This window comes from Centruroides vittatus, unplaced genomic scaffold (assembly GCF_030686945.1).
Source record: "Centruroides vittatus isolate TY-2023 unplaced genomic scaffold, ASM3068694v2 contig_341, whole genome shotgun sequence".
In the NCBI taxonomy this organism is placed as follows: domain Eukaryota; kingdom Metazoa; phylum Arthropoda; class Arachnida; order Scorpiones; family Buthidae; genus Centruroides; species Centruroides vittatus.
Window position 1 is genome coordinate 1,519,021 of NW_027122166.1, and position 15,397 is coordinate 1,534,417.

At 24.9% G+C, this 15,397-nt stretch overlaps 1 protein-coding gene across 1 annotated transcript in view; it reads left to right on the forward strand.

Annotated features, from left to right (window-relative positions):
* Frl (formin-like protein) overlaps positions 1-15,397 on the forward strand; it is a 97,308-nt gene that overhangs the window by 51,239 nt on the left and 30,672 nt on the right. Inside the window, exons 3-7 of the mRNA XM_067268862.1 lie at positions 5,580-5,663; positions 9,546-9,632; positions 10,916-10,995; positions 11,475-11,558; positions 11,636-11,840. Coding sequence (XP_067124963.1) covers positions 5,580-5,663; positions 9,546-9,632; positions 10,916-10,995; positions 11,475-11,558; positions 11,636-11,840 — 540 coding nt within the window. The remainder of the gene's footprint in view (positions 1-5,579; positions 5,664-9,545; positions 9,633-10,915; positions 10,996-11,474; positions 11,559-11,635; positions 11,841-15,397) is intronic.

Genomic DNA, 15,397 nt, shown 5'->3' on the forward strand with positions numbered 1-15,397 from the left:
ACATGTTAGAAATGTGGTCTCTTGGTGAAGTCAGCCTTTATCTTGAGACACTTTAAAATGTGAAGACACTTTAAATTTTAGTATTTCTTCTATGTTCATGATTTTAAATTGTGTTTGTCATCCTGAAGTTTTTTTTATTAATTGCTTTAATAGAGTTTGAAAACAAAATAGAATAAAAAAAAAAGTGTTTTTTTTTACTTGTGTCCATTATCAAGAATACTTCTGTTGATGGATGTAAGGGTAAAAGCACTAGAATTTGTATTTTTAAACACACACTCATATATATACATACATACATACATACATACATATATATATGTATATAGAATAAGTATCAAAAAATGTCACACACAACCAAATCAGAATCAGAGGTTCATCTAAGTCAGGGACAGGGATGGGCAACCTTTTTCTATGTAAGGGCCACATTTCAAAACTTTTGAACAGATGCAGGCCGCACACAAGAGAAAAGAGAGAGAAAACGTTGGTAAATCACAATTCTTTATTCATATATATTTATAAATTAGCCTAGATATACTTAATATAGCTTCTGGCACTGATCTAAACATAATATATCAGAAATATTTGGTTAAATATTAGTCACTGCTAGTTTTAAATTAGTTTCAATTATGTCTGTTAGTCAGTTTCCTGTTTTTATTTTTACTAAATTCATTGTGAAAAAACTATTCACAGACATAAGTTGTAGAAAATAACGTTTGAATTTTTATTGAATACTTCCTTAAGCTGGGAAATTGATATATTTATTCATATTTTATGCCACATGGGCTGCAAAAAATATTAATGTGGGCCACATGCGGCTCAAGGGCCGTGGGTCGCCCATCCCTAATCTAAGTCATATGATCTATATTCTGCTAATCACACAGGTCTAAGGCCAGGAACACACATGCGTAAAATTGTGTGGCAGAAAACTGAATCAGAAATCAACTTTCAGTTCAGTTTCTGTTTTACGCTTTTATGCCAGAACACATACATAAAAATTCTGGCCGAATAGGAAACACCACTGCCACCAGCAGTGCTAATTTTATTAATTTTTTCCTCATATAGGCTATCTATCCCTTTGTACCTTCCATTTTTTCTCCACTTCCTCTGCTATAATGTAGAAAATTTAAATTAATAGACTTATATTCTGAATTCAAATAAAAAACGTGATCTAAATACGAGGCCTACCATATTTTACGGACTATAAGATGCACTTTTTTTCTTTGAAAAATTGCCTCCTTCAGGTGCGTCTTATAGTCCATAGCGTCTTATAGGTATTTTTTTAAAAAAATCGCTTAAAAATTAAGGTGTGTCTTATAGTCCGTAAAATACGGTATATATCGATTCTACTAGACCTACCTGTTATTTGAAATTTTGCACCTATAGCCATCCATAAATGTTTAAATACAGTGTCTTTATACATGACACTTATGCGGTCGAACGGATTCAATAAACTTCTCTATTTCATTTATTTTTTGTTTTTTCGAGACCATCACAATTGTAAGGTTAACCCTCATTGCCACCATTGTTAAAATAAAAGGCATGTGTCTACTTTGACAACACAGAAAAGACTTCTCTTTATTGGAGGAATTTTGGCATAAAAATTTTACGGCGTAAAAAGTAGAGACATGCTCTACTCTATTTTCAGTTCTGTTTCAGCCAAAATTTCAGAAAAATTTTTACATTTTCTGTTTTATGCTAGATTTTACGCTGAATTTTACACGTGTGTTTCTGTCTTAACATTGCAAACCAGAAATTCTATCATTATTTATCACTTGCTTTGAAGATTTAATTGACGATTTCAAGTGCTTACAGCACATTTTGATTTAAAAATAAAAACTTTAATAATATTGTTTAGTACAATAAACAGTTGTGATTTAAAATAAAATAATGTTTATTTAATGATTTGTATAATTTATAATTAAATATTCCTTACATTTCCATTTAAAATAATTCTATCATTTGGTACATAATTTTTCTTTTCATTATTAAGAGAAATATTGATATGATACACATCAGCATTTTTGAATTATTTTAAATAAAATCTAGTTTAAAATGTAATTCTGATTAAATGAGATTTTCCAATAGAAAAATTAGATTTTAGCAGTCAAATACTTAAAATTTATAATCCTTAAATTTTACATGCCTTATTTGCTTGTAAAAGGAAACATTACAATGAAAAACACTGGAAAATTTATGAAATTCTGTTTTTTAGTTACTTTTAATTAAAATTTAAATTGAGAAAATATCTGGAATATGTCAACACATCAAAAAATATTCAGTTTTTTAAGTATTAGCAGTTCATTTCATATTACCTTCACTTGATTTACACATTACTCACATTTATTTACATTAGATTTCAAATCTATTGTAAAATATGTAAATCCTAAAGAAGTATAAAAGTACAGTACATTATATTTAATGATGGTCACACTTAATTCTATATTGTTATACCTTTATCAGTAATTTGCATATCCATTTTCTATGATATTTTATTAGGCTATTGACTTGTTTATCTTTAAGTAATAAAAATTTATTTTATTTATCATTGTAATTTTATTTTTGTATCTTTACATTAAAATTCTTTAGTCAAATGGCATTTATAAATAGATATTCAAAACATACAAAGTGCAAGAACCAGTAATAGCTTTAATGATATTGGTATGTATTAAAATCAATTTACAGTAATATCAGTTTTTAGAATTTTGAATAATTCATATAAACATACATCTCTTCCTATAAAACTTCCTTAATATAAATCAATAATGTTAAAATTATTTAACAGTTAATTAAATTAAAATTATAAATTATTAAATATCAGTTAATTCTAAATTGTACTTAATGTCATTGAATTTAATGTATTTCAACTTTGTAAAACCTGTTTCATAGTTAAAATAAAAGTTTTTTTTACAGTGAACATACTTTTCATATTTCGTATATCTTAAGTGTTGACTATTGATAAAGTTTAAAATATGTCATTTTCTTTTATCATATTGTTAACTTTTGAATGAATCGTATTAGTTGTTTATTGTACTTTTATAATTACATATTTTCAAATTGAATATTTTCAAACTGTCTATGGGTTATTTATCTCTTAAACTTAATATAATGAAACTTTGATTACTTTTTAATTATTAAACTTTTTTTGAATATTTAAACTATATTATTTAAAATTTTAATAAGTATGATGTCAAGTTCATTTTCCACATTTTTAAAATATCTGACATATCCAAAAGGATGCTTTAATATGCAGAAATTAGAAAGAAACAATTCTTGATTGCAAATGAAACCTCTAAGTTCATAAACATAAATCTAAAAGCTACTGTCCATCATATAATTTAGGAACATTCCGGTCATTTTCATTCATAAAAATTCAAATTTCTCTCAATTTTCAAAATTTCTTTAAGCATTTTCTGCAACATAATTAGGAGAGATAGCTAAACAGAATAACTTTATTAAAAATGGCTGCCAGGTCAAAGAAAAGAAAACCAGTAACTAATGGTCATCCGATTTTGAAATGATCTACAGACATAATCATTACATGAAGCGCTCCTTGGTGGCTAACTATAATCAAATAGCTTGCACAGTAAAACATAATTAAATCCATTAACAATTTAAACACGGAATGATTTGAAATTTTAAATCTATAAGCACGTGTAAATGTGTAATTCTAATTTAAATTTTATTAGGCTTATTTCCAAAGAATTTAAAGAAAAAAATAAAATTTCTTATTGTTTATTGGAACAAGACCATTGTAACTTAAGAATGTGTCTATTGTTTGATGTTTATTACACATATAAGGTAAATTTAAGGAAATATAATTTCATTATATCAAAACACCAATTTAAAAACATTTGTTGTCGTAAACATACTGATTAAATACTTATATATACAGTATGTATTATACCTACAAATATATTATATGTAATACATTTTTGAAGCTCTGTTAAAAAATATTTAATAACTTTTAATTTCTGTACATGATAAGGCGTTATACATGATATTAATGTATTTAACTATACATGTGATATTTCATTGTAATAAAAATCTATACAGGATATCTATACACACTGTTTTAAAAGGGCCGCACAAAAACATTGAGTGGGCCGCATGCAACCCGCGGGTTGAACATCGCTGCTCTAGATTCTAGAGTAGTGAGGTCTTGTTGAAAAACATTGTTCTAGACTCTTGAACAATGTTTTTCAACAAGACAACCACCCTCTATCAGTTTTGTCTTATTTCACCAATGTTAAAATCTGGTCACCTTACTATAATGTCAAGTCAATTACATCATGCCATGCCTTTGAGATTCGTTTTCCTTCTTTAAAATTGATAGATAGACCCTAGCAGTCTGCTTTAAGTATTTCCATTTGTGATATACTTTTGTATACAGTGATATATTTTTCTTGACTCCTTTCTCCCTTAACCTGTACATACAATTAATGGATGGTCTCTTGCATAAAATAAGCACATTTTTTAAACTTGTTTTAGGTCAGCTTTATTCAGTTTTCCAGTATATTGAATTTGTCTTAATTATTAAAATTCAGATTTTTTAGTTGGCAATTTTAAACTCATTAATCAAAGTTGATGGTCAAGGATTTATAGTATTCTATATCAAGGATAAGTCAAAGTTGAATGAATCTTTCAAAATTTATTATTTTAGTTTCAAGACAGATAAATATAAATGCCTTAAAATATTTTTGTATGGTAATTTCAAAATTTTTATATATTGTTGCTCATTAATTTTACAGATGTAACAAATATAACAGATTTTGGAAACAACAGAATAAATTTGCTTATTCTAAAGTGTCCGTTGGAGTGAAAATAAATTTTGAGAATATCAAATAGCAATTGTTAATATGTATAATATCTGCTAGACAGTATATATCAGCAATTATTGTTTTGTCATTTCTTGTTTGCTATAATATAGGTTATTTGTCTCTTAATTATCACACATAGTTGACCATGACATCTTTGGATACAAGAAACAATCAGTATTATCAGATCATCATTTTTTCTTATCTGTTCATTATATGAAATTTTATATAAAATTGTTTCATATTACTATATCTGTTATTTTTATTGTTTTTTTTAAATTGAATTTTAATATATATAGAATTTTAAAGTGAATACATACAGATTTTATTTTGACAAAGTTTTAAAATGAGAACATATTTCATATAAAAATTACTTATATATACTGATTCTAAATATTCTCAAGTGTCATTTCCAAAGTTTATATGGAGACAATTAGCTTTGGAATGACATATACAGTACATGTAATAAATGCTTAAGATGTTTTTTGTTTGTTGGATATAATACATTCATGGACAAAAGTTTGGAAACACATAATAATATTTTATTTCATGTTTCTAACTTTTGGCCATGCCTGTAGATGAATATATCGTTGCAATTTTAATTTATTTAAATAAATTTTTCATATAATTTTATAACAATTATATGATTGATTTTAAGTTGATAGCTGTTTCAATTTTAGATATTTCATATTAATTAATACTCTATATAAACAAAATTTAATATTTATTTATTTATATATTGATATAGATTTATATTTCTTTTAGGCATCAATGGATCTTCCTCCAGATAAAGCAAAGCTATTAAAACAATATGATGATGTAAAGAAATGGGATATGATATGTGATCAGGTAAAGATATTTTTTTTAATTGAAAATTGTGTGATTAATTATTTTTTAAATAACTTTTATAAGTTTTTGCAGATAATTGATATTTGTGATTAAAAAGTATTTTATTTATAAAAACATTTTAATATATAAAATTTTAAAATTATAATTGAATAATATTATATGTGATTAGATATACAAGTACTGAGGTGGATCGAAAAGTAAGTTAACAAATCTTAATAGTTAAGATATCAAATTCATTGAAATTTTAAATGCTTTTGAAATATGATAGTGAGTTATAGTGTTCACTCATGTGATTTGAAGCATATGTGCAGAAAGAATACAGTTGCAGTAGTTTAACATGGTGATTATTTGGAAAATTGTTTTGTATGGATGTAGTTTTACATTGCATGGAAAGTTTTTGTTGCCATATTGTGTTTACCTTCTATAACAATGCCTGATTGCATATGTTACAATGGAAACAGAACTTGTAGCAAAAATTCTGTTGAGAAATATGGTTTCATTTTTTATAGAGCATAGCTTTGCATCTAGCAATGTTTGTGATGTCCAAAGAATCACTTGTTAAAAATCAGTTTACCTGTAATGAAGATATCAAATATTATTATATTGTTGTTGGTGGAATATAAGTATATATTCACAGTGTCTTGGTTAGACAAACTTAATGTGTTTTATGACAAGTAGTTCCTGTTCAATAATCATGAATATGCTTAGAAATAATGTACTACCTGACACTTTATTTATTATCAATTTACTCTAAAAGTTTTCTTTTTATTTATGTATACTATAAACTTCTTTTCTGATTAATCTTTATCATTATCCAATTATTAAATATAATTATTTTAAACAAAAATCAACCACTGCACAAGTAAACTGAAACTATACATGAACAGAATAACACCTGAACACAAATTTTCAGCAGATAAATACACAAATATTTAATGTTTGAATGTTTTCAGCCACTATTTTATCAGCCCTCTTCAGGAACAAATACAACAAAAACTGTTTTATAAAGGTTAAAGGAAAAAGGTTAAGTTACTTTATAATTAATTTAAAATATATTCTCCTATTTTTATGTGATGGAAAGGAATGATGACTAAAATTATAAAAGATTAAACTTAATTATATAAAGTATTATTTTTCTAAAGTATTAAGCTATTTTGGTCATAAAACAAATTTTGAACTTGTATTATTAAATTTTTTAATCTGAATTTTTTTATATTTGAATATAATTGGTAGGAGGAAGGATTTAAAACTATATATCTTCTCTAAAATGGTTTCTTATATATTGGTAACAAATCACAATTTCAAAAGCAAAAAAAATGCTTAACTGATAAGGTACAAATCAGAGATTCTGTTGTGATCCAGATTAGAAAGTATTTACACTATTTTAGAAAATATCCAAATGAGATTAAATGTCCAAGTATCAACTTGACTATCAAAAATATAAATGATTTCATTAAATAAATTTCTATCTAAAGTTAGGCATGTATATAAAAAAAAATGAACTAAAATTTTATTTAGCCATTCCTCAAAAATACTAGCAGCAGTTCCATTCTATTGGTTTTAAATGCTGCCTGTAAATCAGATGAAAACCAGAGTGAAAAGTCATTTTTTTAGATATGAAATCAAGATGATTTAGAAGAGAGATTTGAAAAAATTTACATTTTATAAAAAATGTAAATTAATGAATTTAATATAAACAGTTTCAAAGGAAAAAAGGTTAAGTTACTTTAATGTATTATTGTAGATATATAGAATAAATACATGAAATGAAAATGCATTGTAAATACAAGGGCTAATCAAGACATCAAACTTTTGCTGAAAAAAAAAAAGCTTTATTACTTATATATAAATTTATTAGATCTTGTCTCCTTTAAAGTAGTCTACTTTACTGGTAACATATCATTCCTGTTTCTTCCATGACTGGAATGTCTTCTGGAATGACATGCAGGTCTTATATTGCATTTTCCTTTATCTCCTATGTAGTTTGAAAATTACAGCCTTTCAACGTTTTTTTTAAATCTAGGAAACAGGAAGAAGTTTACTGGGGCAATGTCTATAGAGTAAGGTAGGTAAGGCATGAGGGGTGTCTTGTTTTTTGCCAGACAAGGAGTAATATGCAATACAGCACATAATCATGGTACAACATCCAGGCTTGGTTTCCCACAACTGTGTGCTCCTTCCTACCCACATCATCCCTCAAACATCTTAAAACTTCTAGATAAAAATCTGTTGACTGTGATCATGCTCTTCAAGATTTTTCACTTTTACTCTATCTGAAATCTGTTAGATACTATGCAAACATATTCATTCAAATGGCAAGTGGCACACTGTTACCAAAACTTGCTGCTAAATGACACTACTGGCCACATTTCACTTCATGTGCAGGTTTTCATGCTATTCAAAAAGTTTGATCTTTTTTGAACAGCCTTCATATTCAAATATGTCTCACTAACCTTGTATAGCTTTGCAGGTAAAAACTCAGAACATATCACTTTTACCTGCAAAGCTATACAAAGTTAGTGAGGTGTATTTGTATTATCACTTTGTTCATTGGATGGAGTCCTCATATTATTTGTAAAAATGTATATCTTATGTTAATAATTTTATCACAAATTTCATTAAATTTCTCAACAGAAGCATTCTATCTATAATTAGCTGTTTACAGTTTTTTAATGATGATGATATTTAAACTAGTTGTTATAACTTTACACAGTATTATAAAATTAAAGTTTAATTAATTACACATTAATGGCTTAATGTGAGATATCAAAAATTAAATTTTGAAACATGTTGTAATTTTATAAATTTTATAAGTAATATATTTTTATTATTTTCTTAAAATGGATTTTTATTAGGAATATTCTATCATATTTACAAATGAAATATTTTTATTGCAGAATGTATAGTTGCTCTCTAACTTTTGAACATAATTGTGACTGATAGCATGTTTATAGCTTTAACTGTTCTTGATTCCAAAGTCACTTTTTTATTTGCTTCATTTAGTTTGGAAATAGTGTGAACATTTTTCTGTGTTTATTAATACTGGTATTAAGTTTACTTGGAAGTAAATTTAATCCAGATTTTCATAAAAACAGCAATTGATGATATAATAACAAGTTAAAAAAAGTTAAGTAGAATATAAAGAATTTTTAAATTCTTTCTTATTTAAATAAAGAAAAATTTAATCTGCATATATGTCAAAAGAATATACCATATTTTACGGACTATAAGACACACTTTTTTTCTTCAAAAAATTGCCTCCAAAATTCAGGCGTGTCTTATAGTCCGTAAAATACGGTACATACCTCAATAAGAATTTGATGCATTATAAGGAGCAACTAAACAATATATTTTAAATTTATACAATATTTGTTTTATTTTTAATTTATAGCTGATGGTTGCTGACAGAAACAAATAGCAGAACTTCAAGCATAAACCATATTCAAAAGTTCTTGAATCTCAAAAATGGTTTATAATAAGTTTTAGATTAGAATTCTATTAAAAATGAACATTTTAGGAAAACAATAAATTGATTGTGCAAAATTTTGTTTAATGAAATAAAATAAATTTTGAACACATTCAAATTTTTAAAATAATTCATTGACTATTTTTATACATATGTAATTTTTCCTTTCTCACTTTGCTTAAAGAACAACTGAAGATGTTTATAATGTACGGGAAGTGAAAGTATTCTTTTAAATAATTTTTTAAATTATAGAACTATCAAATAGGTATTTAAATTAATTAATTAATCAAATCTCTCAACAAGAGAATAAAAGTTTAATTTTAAAATATTCATATATATATATATGAAAAACATAATTTTTAAGGAATAATACAAATAAATTTTTTTCGTGTTTTATATTTTATTTTTTAATTTAGGAAAAAGTGATAGCTAAGGAATCTCCAGCATTCTATTTACGCAAACTAAAGACATATCTGGATCCTCGTGCTTCGAGGAGTGCGAGAGTAAGAGTTTTTATTATTAATTGAATTAATCTAATAAATTAGAAATATAAATATTTAAAGTACTTATTTGAGAGTAAATTATAAAGTTTAAAAAACTTAAGTGTCCTATTTTTAGTTCTGATTTTATAAAGAAACTTATTTAATTTCATATAAAGAAAAAAAGGGAAATATTTTTACCAATATTTATTTTCCTCTAATAATAACATTAAAATTGCATAGAATAAGATAACTGCAATCATAAATCTTTTATTAGAATTATTTTTTCTATTTAAATACAGGATGAGTCTTTTCTCTGTGTTTTTTGCCTATATATATATTTTGACTGATTTAGTTTAGTAACAAAGATTTTATTGTGTTAGTAATATTAGAAGACTTACTACTTAGTCACTCTCACTGCAGTTGTGCCATTATTTGTGTGTAGATGTATTAGATAAGAACTTAATTTCTTAGAATCATTAATGTTTAAAGGACCATAGAAAAAAAAGACTATGACCTTGATTAACAAAATTCTAAAATAGTGATGATTCTGATGCATTTTTAAACCTGGATAGTATTAATATCAATTAAATTTAAAAATTGAATTAGAACAAACTACTTTAAACAATATTATATAAACATAAAATTTAAATTTACAATTAAAAATATAAATTTATCATTTCTTAATTATTATTAATAACCAAATTTCATTATGTAAGAAAGCTAAAATTAAAGCTTAATTAAAAGAGGAGTACTGGGAAAATTAATACTAAAAATAGTTTACTGAATGTAATAACATTTTTAATTATAGAAAGTCTAAATTGATTTTCTCTTCAAGGTAAATGGAGCATTCCAAAAAATTACCTTTAACATGAATAGTGTAGATGAACTTAAAATAAACAGTAAGTTCTTCGGCACTAGAATTTATAAATAAAAATTCAGTGTTTTAATTTGTAAATTCTGAGAAAAGATTGTGTGTTATTTTGCAGTTTAAAACTTTTAGAGAGTTGTATATATAATTAACTTTAATTTTCTAACAATGACTTAAACTTTTTTTTCATGCTTAAATTCTATGCTTAAAACAATATATTATTTATTTATGTATTTATTTTTACATTACTGATGACAAAATGCATTTTGGGTCTTTTCAGTTGTTCTATGTTATTGTTATGCATATTCATTTTTTAATATACTGTTTTTTTTAAAATAATTAATATTTAATTTAATTAACTTTATTAATGTTTACAAAATATCAATAAAAGTTTTCATTTAAAAAAATTTTATATTAAAAATGAGTTTGTTTGCAGAAAAGAAAAATGCTAGGAGATTCAACATCAACGCAGGTGCTTAGAGACTTGGAAATATCGCTTCGTACAAATAATATAGAGTGAGTCATTTCGTTCAATTCATTTGGTTGTTTTAAAGAAAAAAATCAGTCTGTTTGTTTTAAAATATTGTTCTACTTTAATTCTGTTTGTATGTTTACTGGCTTAATTATCTGTGAAAAATTGGCACAATTTTTATATTTGTAATGACATGATCTATTCAGTTTTTATGGAGCATTTGTTCCACATATTTATTTTTTAAAGTAAGACTATAAACGAAATTATTATATTTCATAAAATTTATTAATAAAATAATGACAATGGTCAAAATATTAAAAATAACTTTAAAATACTATAAAAAGTTTCTTTAAAAAGATTGGAATTTAGCAACAGTTTCTCATTTATAGAAACAGCTTCTAAACACCCTTTTATTGTAGGCTATAACAGCTTATAATAAAGTGTGTTCAGAAAACTGTTTTAACTTATTTCAATATAATATAATTACTTTTCAAATTTATAATAATAATTTTTTATTTTATAGATGGGTTCGTGAGTTTCTTAATGAAGATAACAAAGGGTTGGATGTTTTAGTAGATTATTTATCATTTCGATTAATTATTATGAGGTATATAAGAAGCTTTTTTTCAGTTATAGTAAAATAAATTACGTATTTAATTTTGAATTAGAAATTTTTTTTTATAGACATGAGTATTTACCTCTAAATAATTTTGGTGAAAATAATGTCCCTAATGGTAGTATTAGTGGAAGTTCACACCGTCCTTTATTAGATCTTGATACACCAAAAATGAGAAGAGCTTCTAAACATATTGCTAAACTGAATATGGGAGAAGCAAAAGATGATATTCATGTTTGCATTATGTGTTTACGTGCCATAATGAATAATAAGGTAATTTAATTTTTAAATTATTATATTTAGTTATGTTTTTATGACTTTGTGCAATAAAAATTGTACATATTGATAATTGCTTTAAAATGACATTTATTTTTATCATTAGTAACTTCTTGTTTTCAATCAATATATTCATTATATGTACATGAATTTTTTAATAACTGTGTTAATTGCAAAAATTCTTTTAATTAAAATCAACAGTGTAAATTTACATTTTTCTATAAATTTCCTGAGATGTATTCTGTTTCCTTTGACAATATAAACAGGCACAATACAATAAATTTTAAGTCTCATTTATGTAATATTAATTTCTGCAAAACATATGTTTCATTTTCAGATGCAAATTTTTAAATAGAAACAGTTTAATCTCTGTTTGAAGTGTGTCATTTTGTTGATTCAAACTGAGACACTTAAAAAACTCCAGATAAATAAACTTTATTATAAACAAATGGAATACAATAAATTTTATCATCAGTGTATTCATTAATGATAAAATTAAAAAATCTTTAAACAGAATAGCAGTTTAATTTAATGATAAACATTCCAGCTTCATAAATATAATTACTAAATGAATAAAACTAATTAATTTGTTAAAACTGATCATATTTATAACTTTGTAAGTTTTATATTATTAATTAATATACAGAAGAATGAAATTTTAATTAATTAATAAATTAAAGATATATTGATAACAATTAGAATATAAATATTCAATGTTGCCATTATTGAGAGATTGGTATTTATATTTAACACTGGAATTTGAATTATTATATCTAATAGTTTGTTTATGATATAATATGAAGTTAAAATGAAAAATGAGGTTACAGTGTCTGCAATAACAAGAAAAATAATTTTCTGTTTTTGAACAATCTTGCTAAATTGAAGATAATTATGAATAATAACATGATTAAGCAATTTACATTAATGTATAAATAACTAAGAAATGTTGATGTAACTTTGTAATTATTTAGAAAATAAATGCTCAACAAATATACACAATTCTTAAAAAATTGCTTAAAATATGCATTAATTAACAAGTTTTCTGTGAAATTGATTCAAATAATGTCATGTATTTTTATTATCTTATTCTATTAATATTACAAATAATTAAAATTTATTAAATTATTAATCATTTCCTTATTTACTCTATCATATGACATGAAAGACTGATTCATTTATATGTTAAAAAAATTTTTTATGAAATGTATCACATTTAAAAATACATGCTTATAAAGCATAATAATTTTGTATAACATATGTGGCAATTTAAAACAAAAAATTAATAAATTATAAAGAAATGTTCGTTTATAATTAAAATTGAGATATTTATATATTATGAATAACAAAATCAGAACTGGTAAAAATTACATTATTAATCAACAATATCTTTAAACACCATCTAAATTCTAATATTTGTAAATATTTTTGGCTTTAAATCTAGTCATCTTTAGGTTACATTGTTCCATAGTGAATAGTGTCTATGTAACTGGAAGATGGCTGGATTTAAAGTAAAAAGTATTCTCAAATATTAAAATATAGTGGCTTTTAAAGGGATTATTGATTAATATTTTTGTATGCCTTACCAATATACAACAATAATTTAGATTGATAAAAAAGAAATTAATATTGAAAATATTATTTTATCATAACTGAAATCAAATCTGGGAAACAAAAATATTTATAAATGTTATAGAATGAACATATCTGCATTATCAAATCATTAAATAAAAAGTAAAGTATTATTGACATTTATAAATTCAATTTTAAGTAAAAGCTTTGTCAATACTTTTAGGATAGATTCTAAAGACTTGATAATCAAAATTTGGAATAGCAAATTGATAGATTTAATATGATAAAAACAAATTTATTGATTCAAGAAAATTGAAAAGTTTTTAGAAATGTTTTCAGCTTGTATCCTCAGCTTATATGTAGTTTGAGTGTTGTGGAATATTTTAAAACATAAATCATTCAATTTTGAAATAAGAACAATTTAAATATAAAAATATGTTGAAAGGTAGTTGCAAGTAAGGAAATAATATTCTGTAGACAAAATCGATTTTTTATAGAATTGTGGATGTTACTATAAAAACTGTACATATAATATTAAATAAGTCTTTTTATTATTAATGAGCAGGATGCATGTGTTATCAATTGCACTTAGACTTGATTATTAGTCTGTTAATGTCTCTTATTGCCTCCTCTTAATGCTAATGTGTGTAATATTCTGAATGTTATATAACATATTAGCTTATAAATTTTCTCAACAGTTTATCTGTCATTAATAATTATTACATACAATCTATAAAGTTACAATTTATGAATTCATTTTGTAAGTTTAATTTTATTCCTTCATAATATATTTACATATCCTTGAAATTTTTCTTTATTTTTATTTAACTTTTTCCAAAAAAATATCAATTATTATTATTATTACATATTTTTAAATTTTTTTTTGTTTCTACTTTTTTTATAATTATTAAATCTAAAAGTTATTTTAATTTTTGCATTTAAACTTATTTTATTCAAAAATAGCTAATGTATTTTAAATGTTCTGCATTCTTAATGTTTTACATTTAGTTTTCTGTATGCCAAAGCTAACCCAATTAAAGACCACAAATATTTTCGATTAAAGTTACTTGATTACCTGAATTAAGCAGTTGTGTCTTATATCTAGTATAACACACCTCAAAAAACCTCTGTGTGCCCAGCAACAAAATTCATGGGTAAATGTAAACGAATGTTTTCAGGCTCCTTCTGAGCTCTGCTTCAGGTTTTCTACTTTTCCTTAATGGAACATAAATTGGAAAGTTTCAATTCCGTTTAAAGGAAAGCAGAAAACTGAAGCCTGTTTGTTTATGTTTACCTGTGAATTTTGTCACTGGGCACCCAGAGGTTTTTGGGATATGTTATGCTATTTTAGTTAGTTTAAGTGAAGGTGTTTGAACTAGTATCTTATAAAGATCAACAACTGCCGAATTATCGGGCTAGCAAATGGCTATAGTAATATTAATAATTAAAGTTAATTTGCTACTAGAGTTAGGCGTTAGGCGCCATCTCTTGCTAAATTTAATAATTAGAATTTTAATTAAATAATTTAAATAAATTTAGGCCTAACTGGAAGAAAAGAATCGGCCCGAAGCGGGATTCGAACCCGCAACTTCTGCTATCCGTGCAGACACGTTACCAGTTACGCTACCCGGACCTTCGCTCCGATCTTCCCCTCCAGTTGATATAAGATTACCGTACCACCATCGGACGGGAAGATCGGAGCGAAGGTCCGGGTAGCGTAACTGGTAACGTGTCTGCACGGATAGCAGAAGTTGCGGGTTCGAATCCCGCTTCGGGCCGATTCTTTTCTTCCAGTTAGGCCTAAATTTATTTAAATTATTTAATTAAAATTCTAATTATTAAATTTAGCAAGAGATGGCGCCTAACGCCTAACTCTAGTAGCAAATTAACTTTAATTATTAATATTACTATAGCCATTTGCTAGCCCGATAATTCGGCAGTTGTTGATCTTTATATGTAACGGGTTAGTTGTTGTTTATTTATAT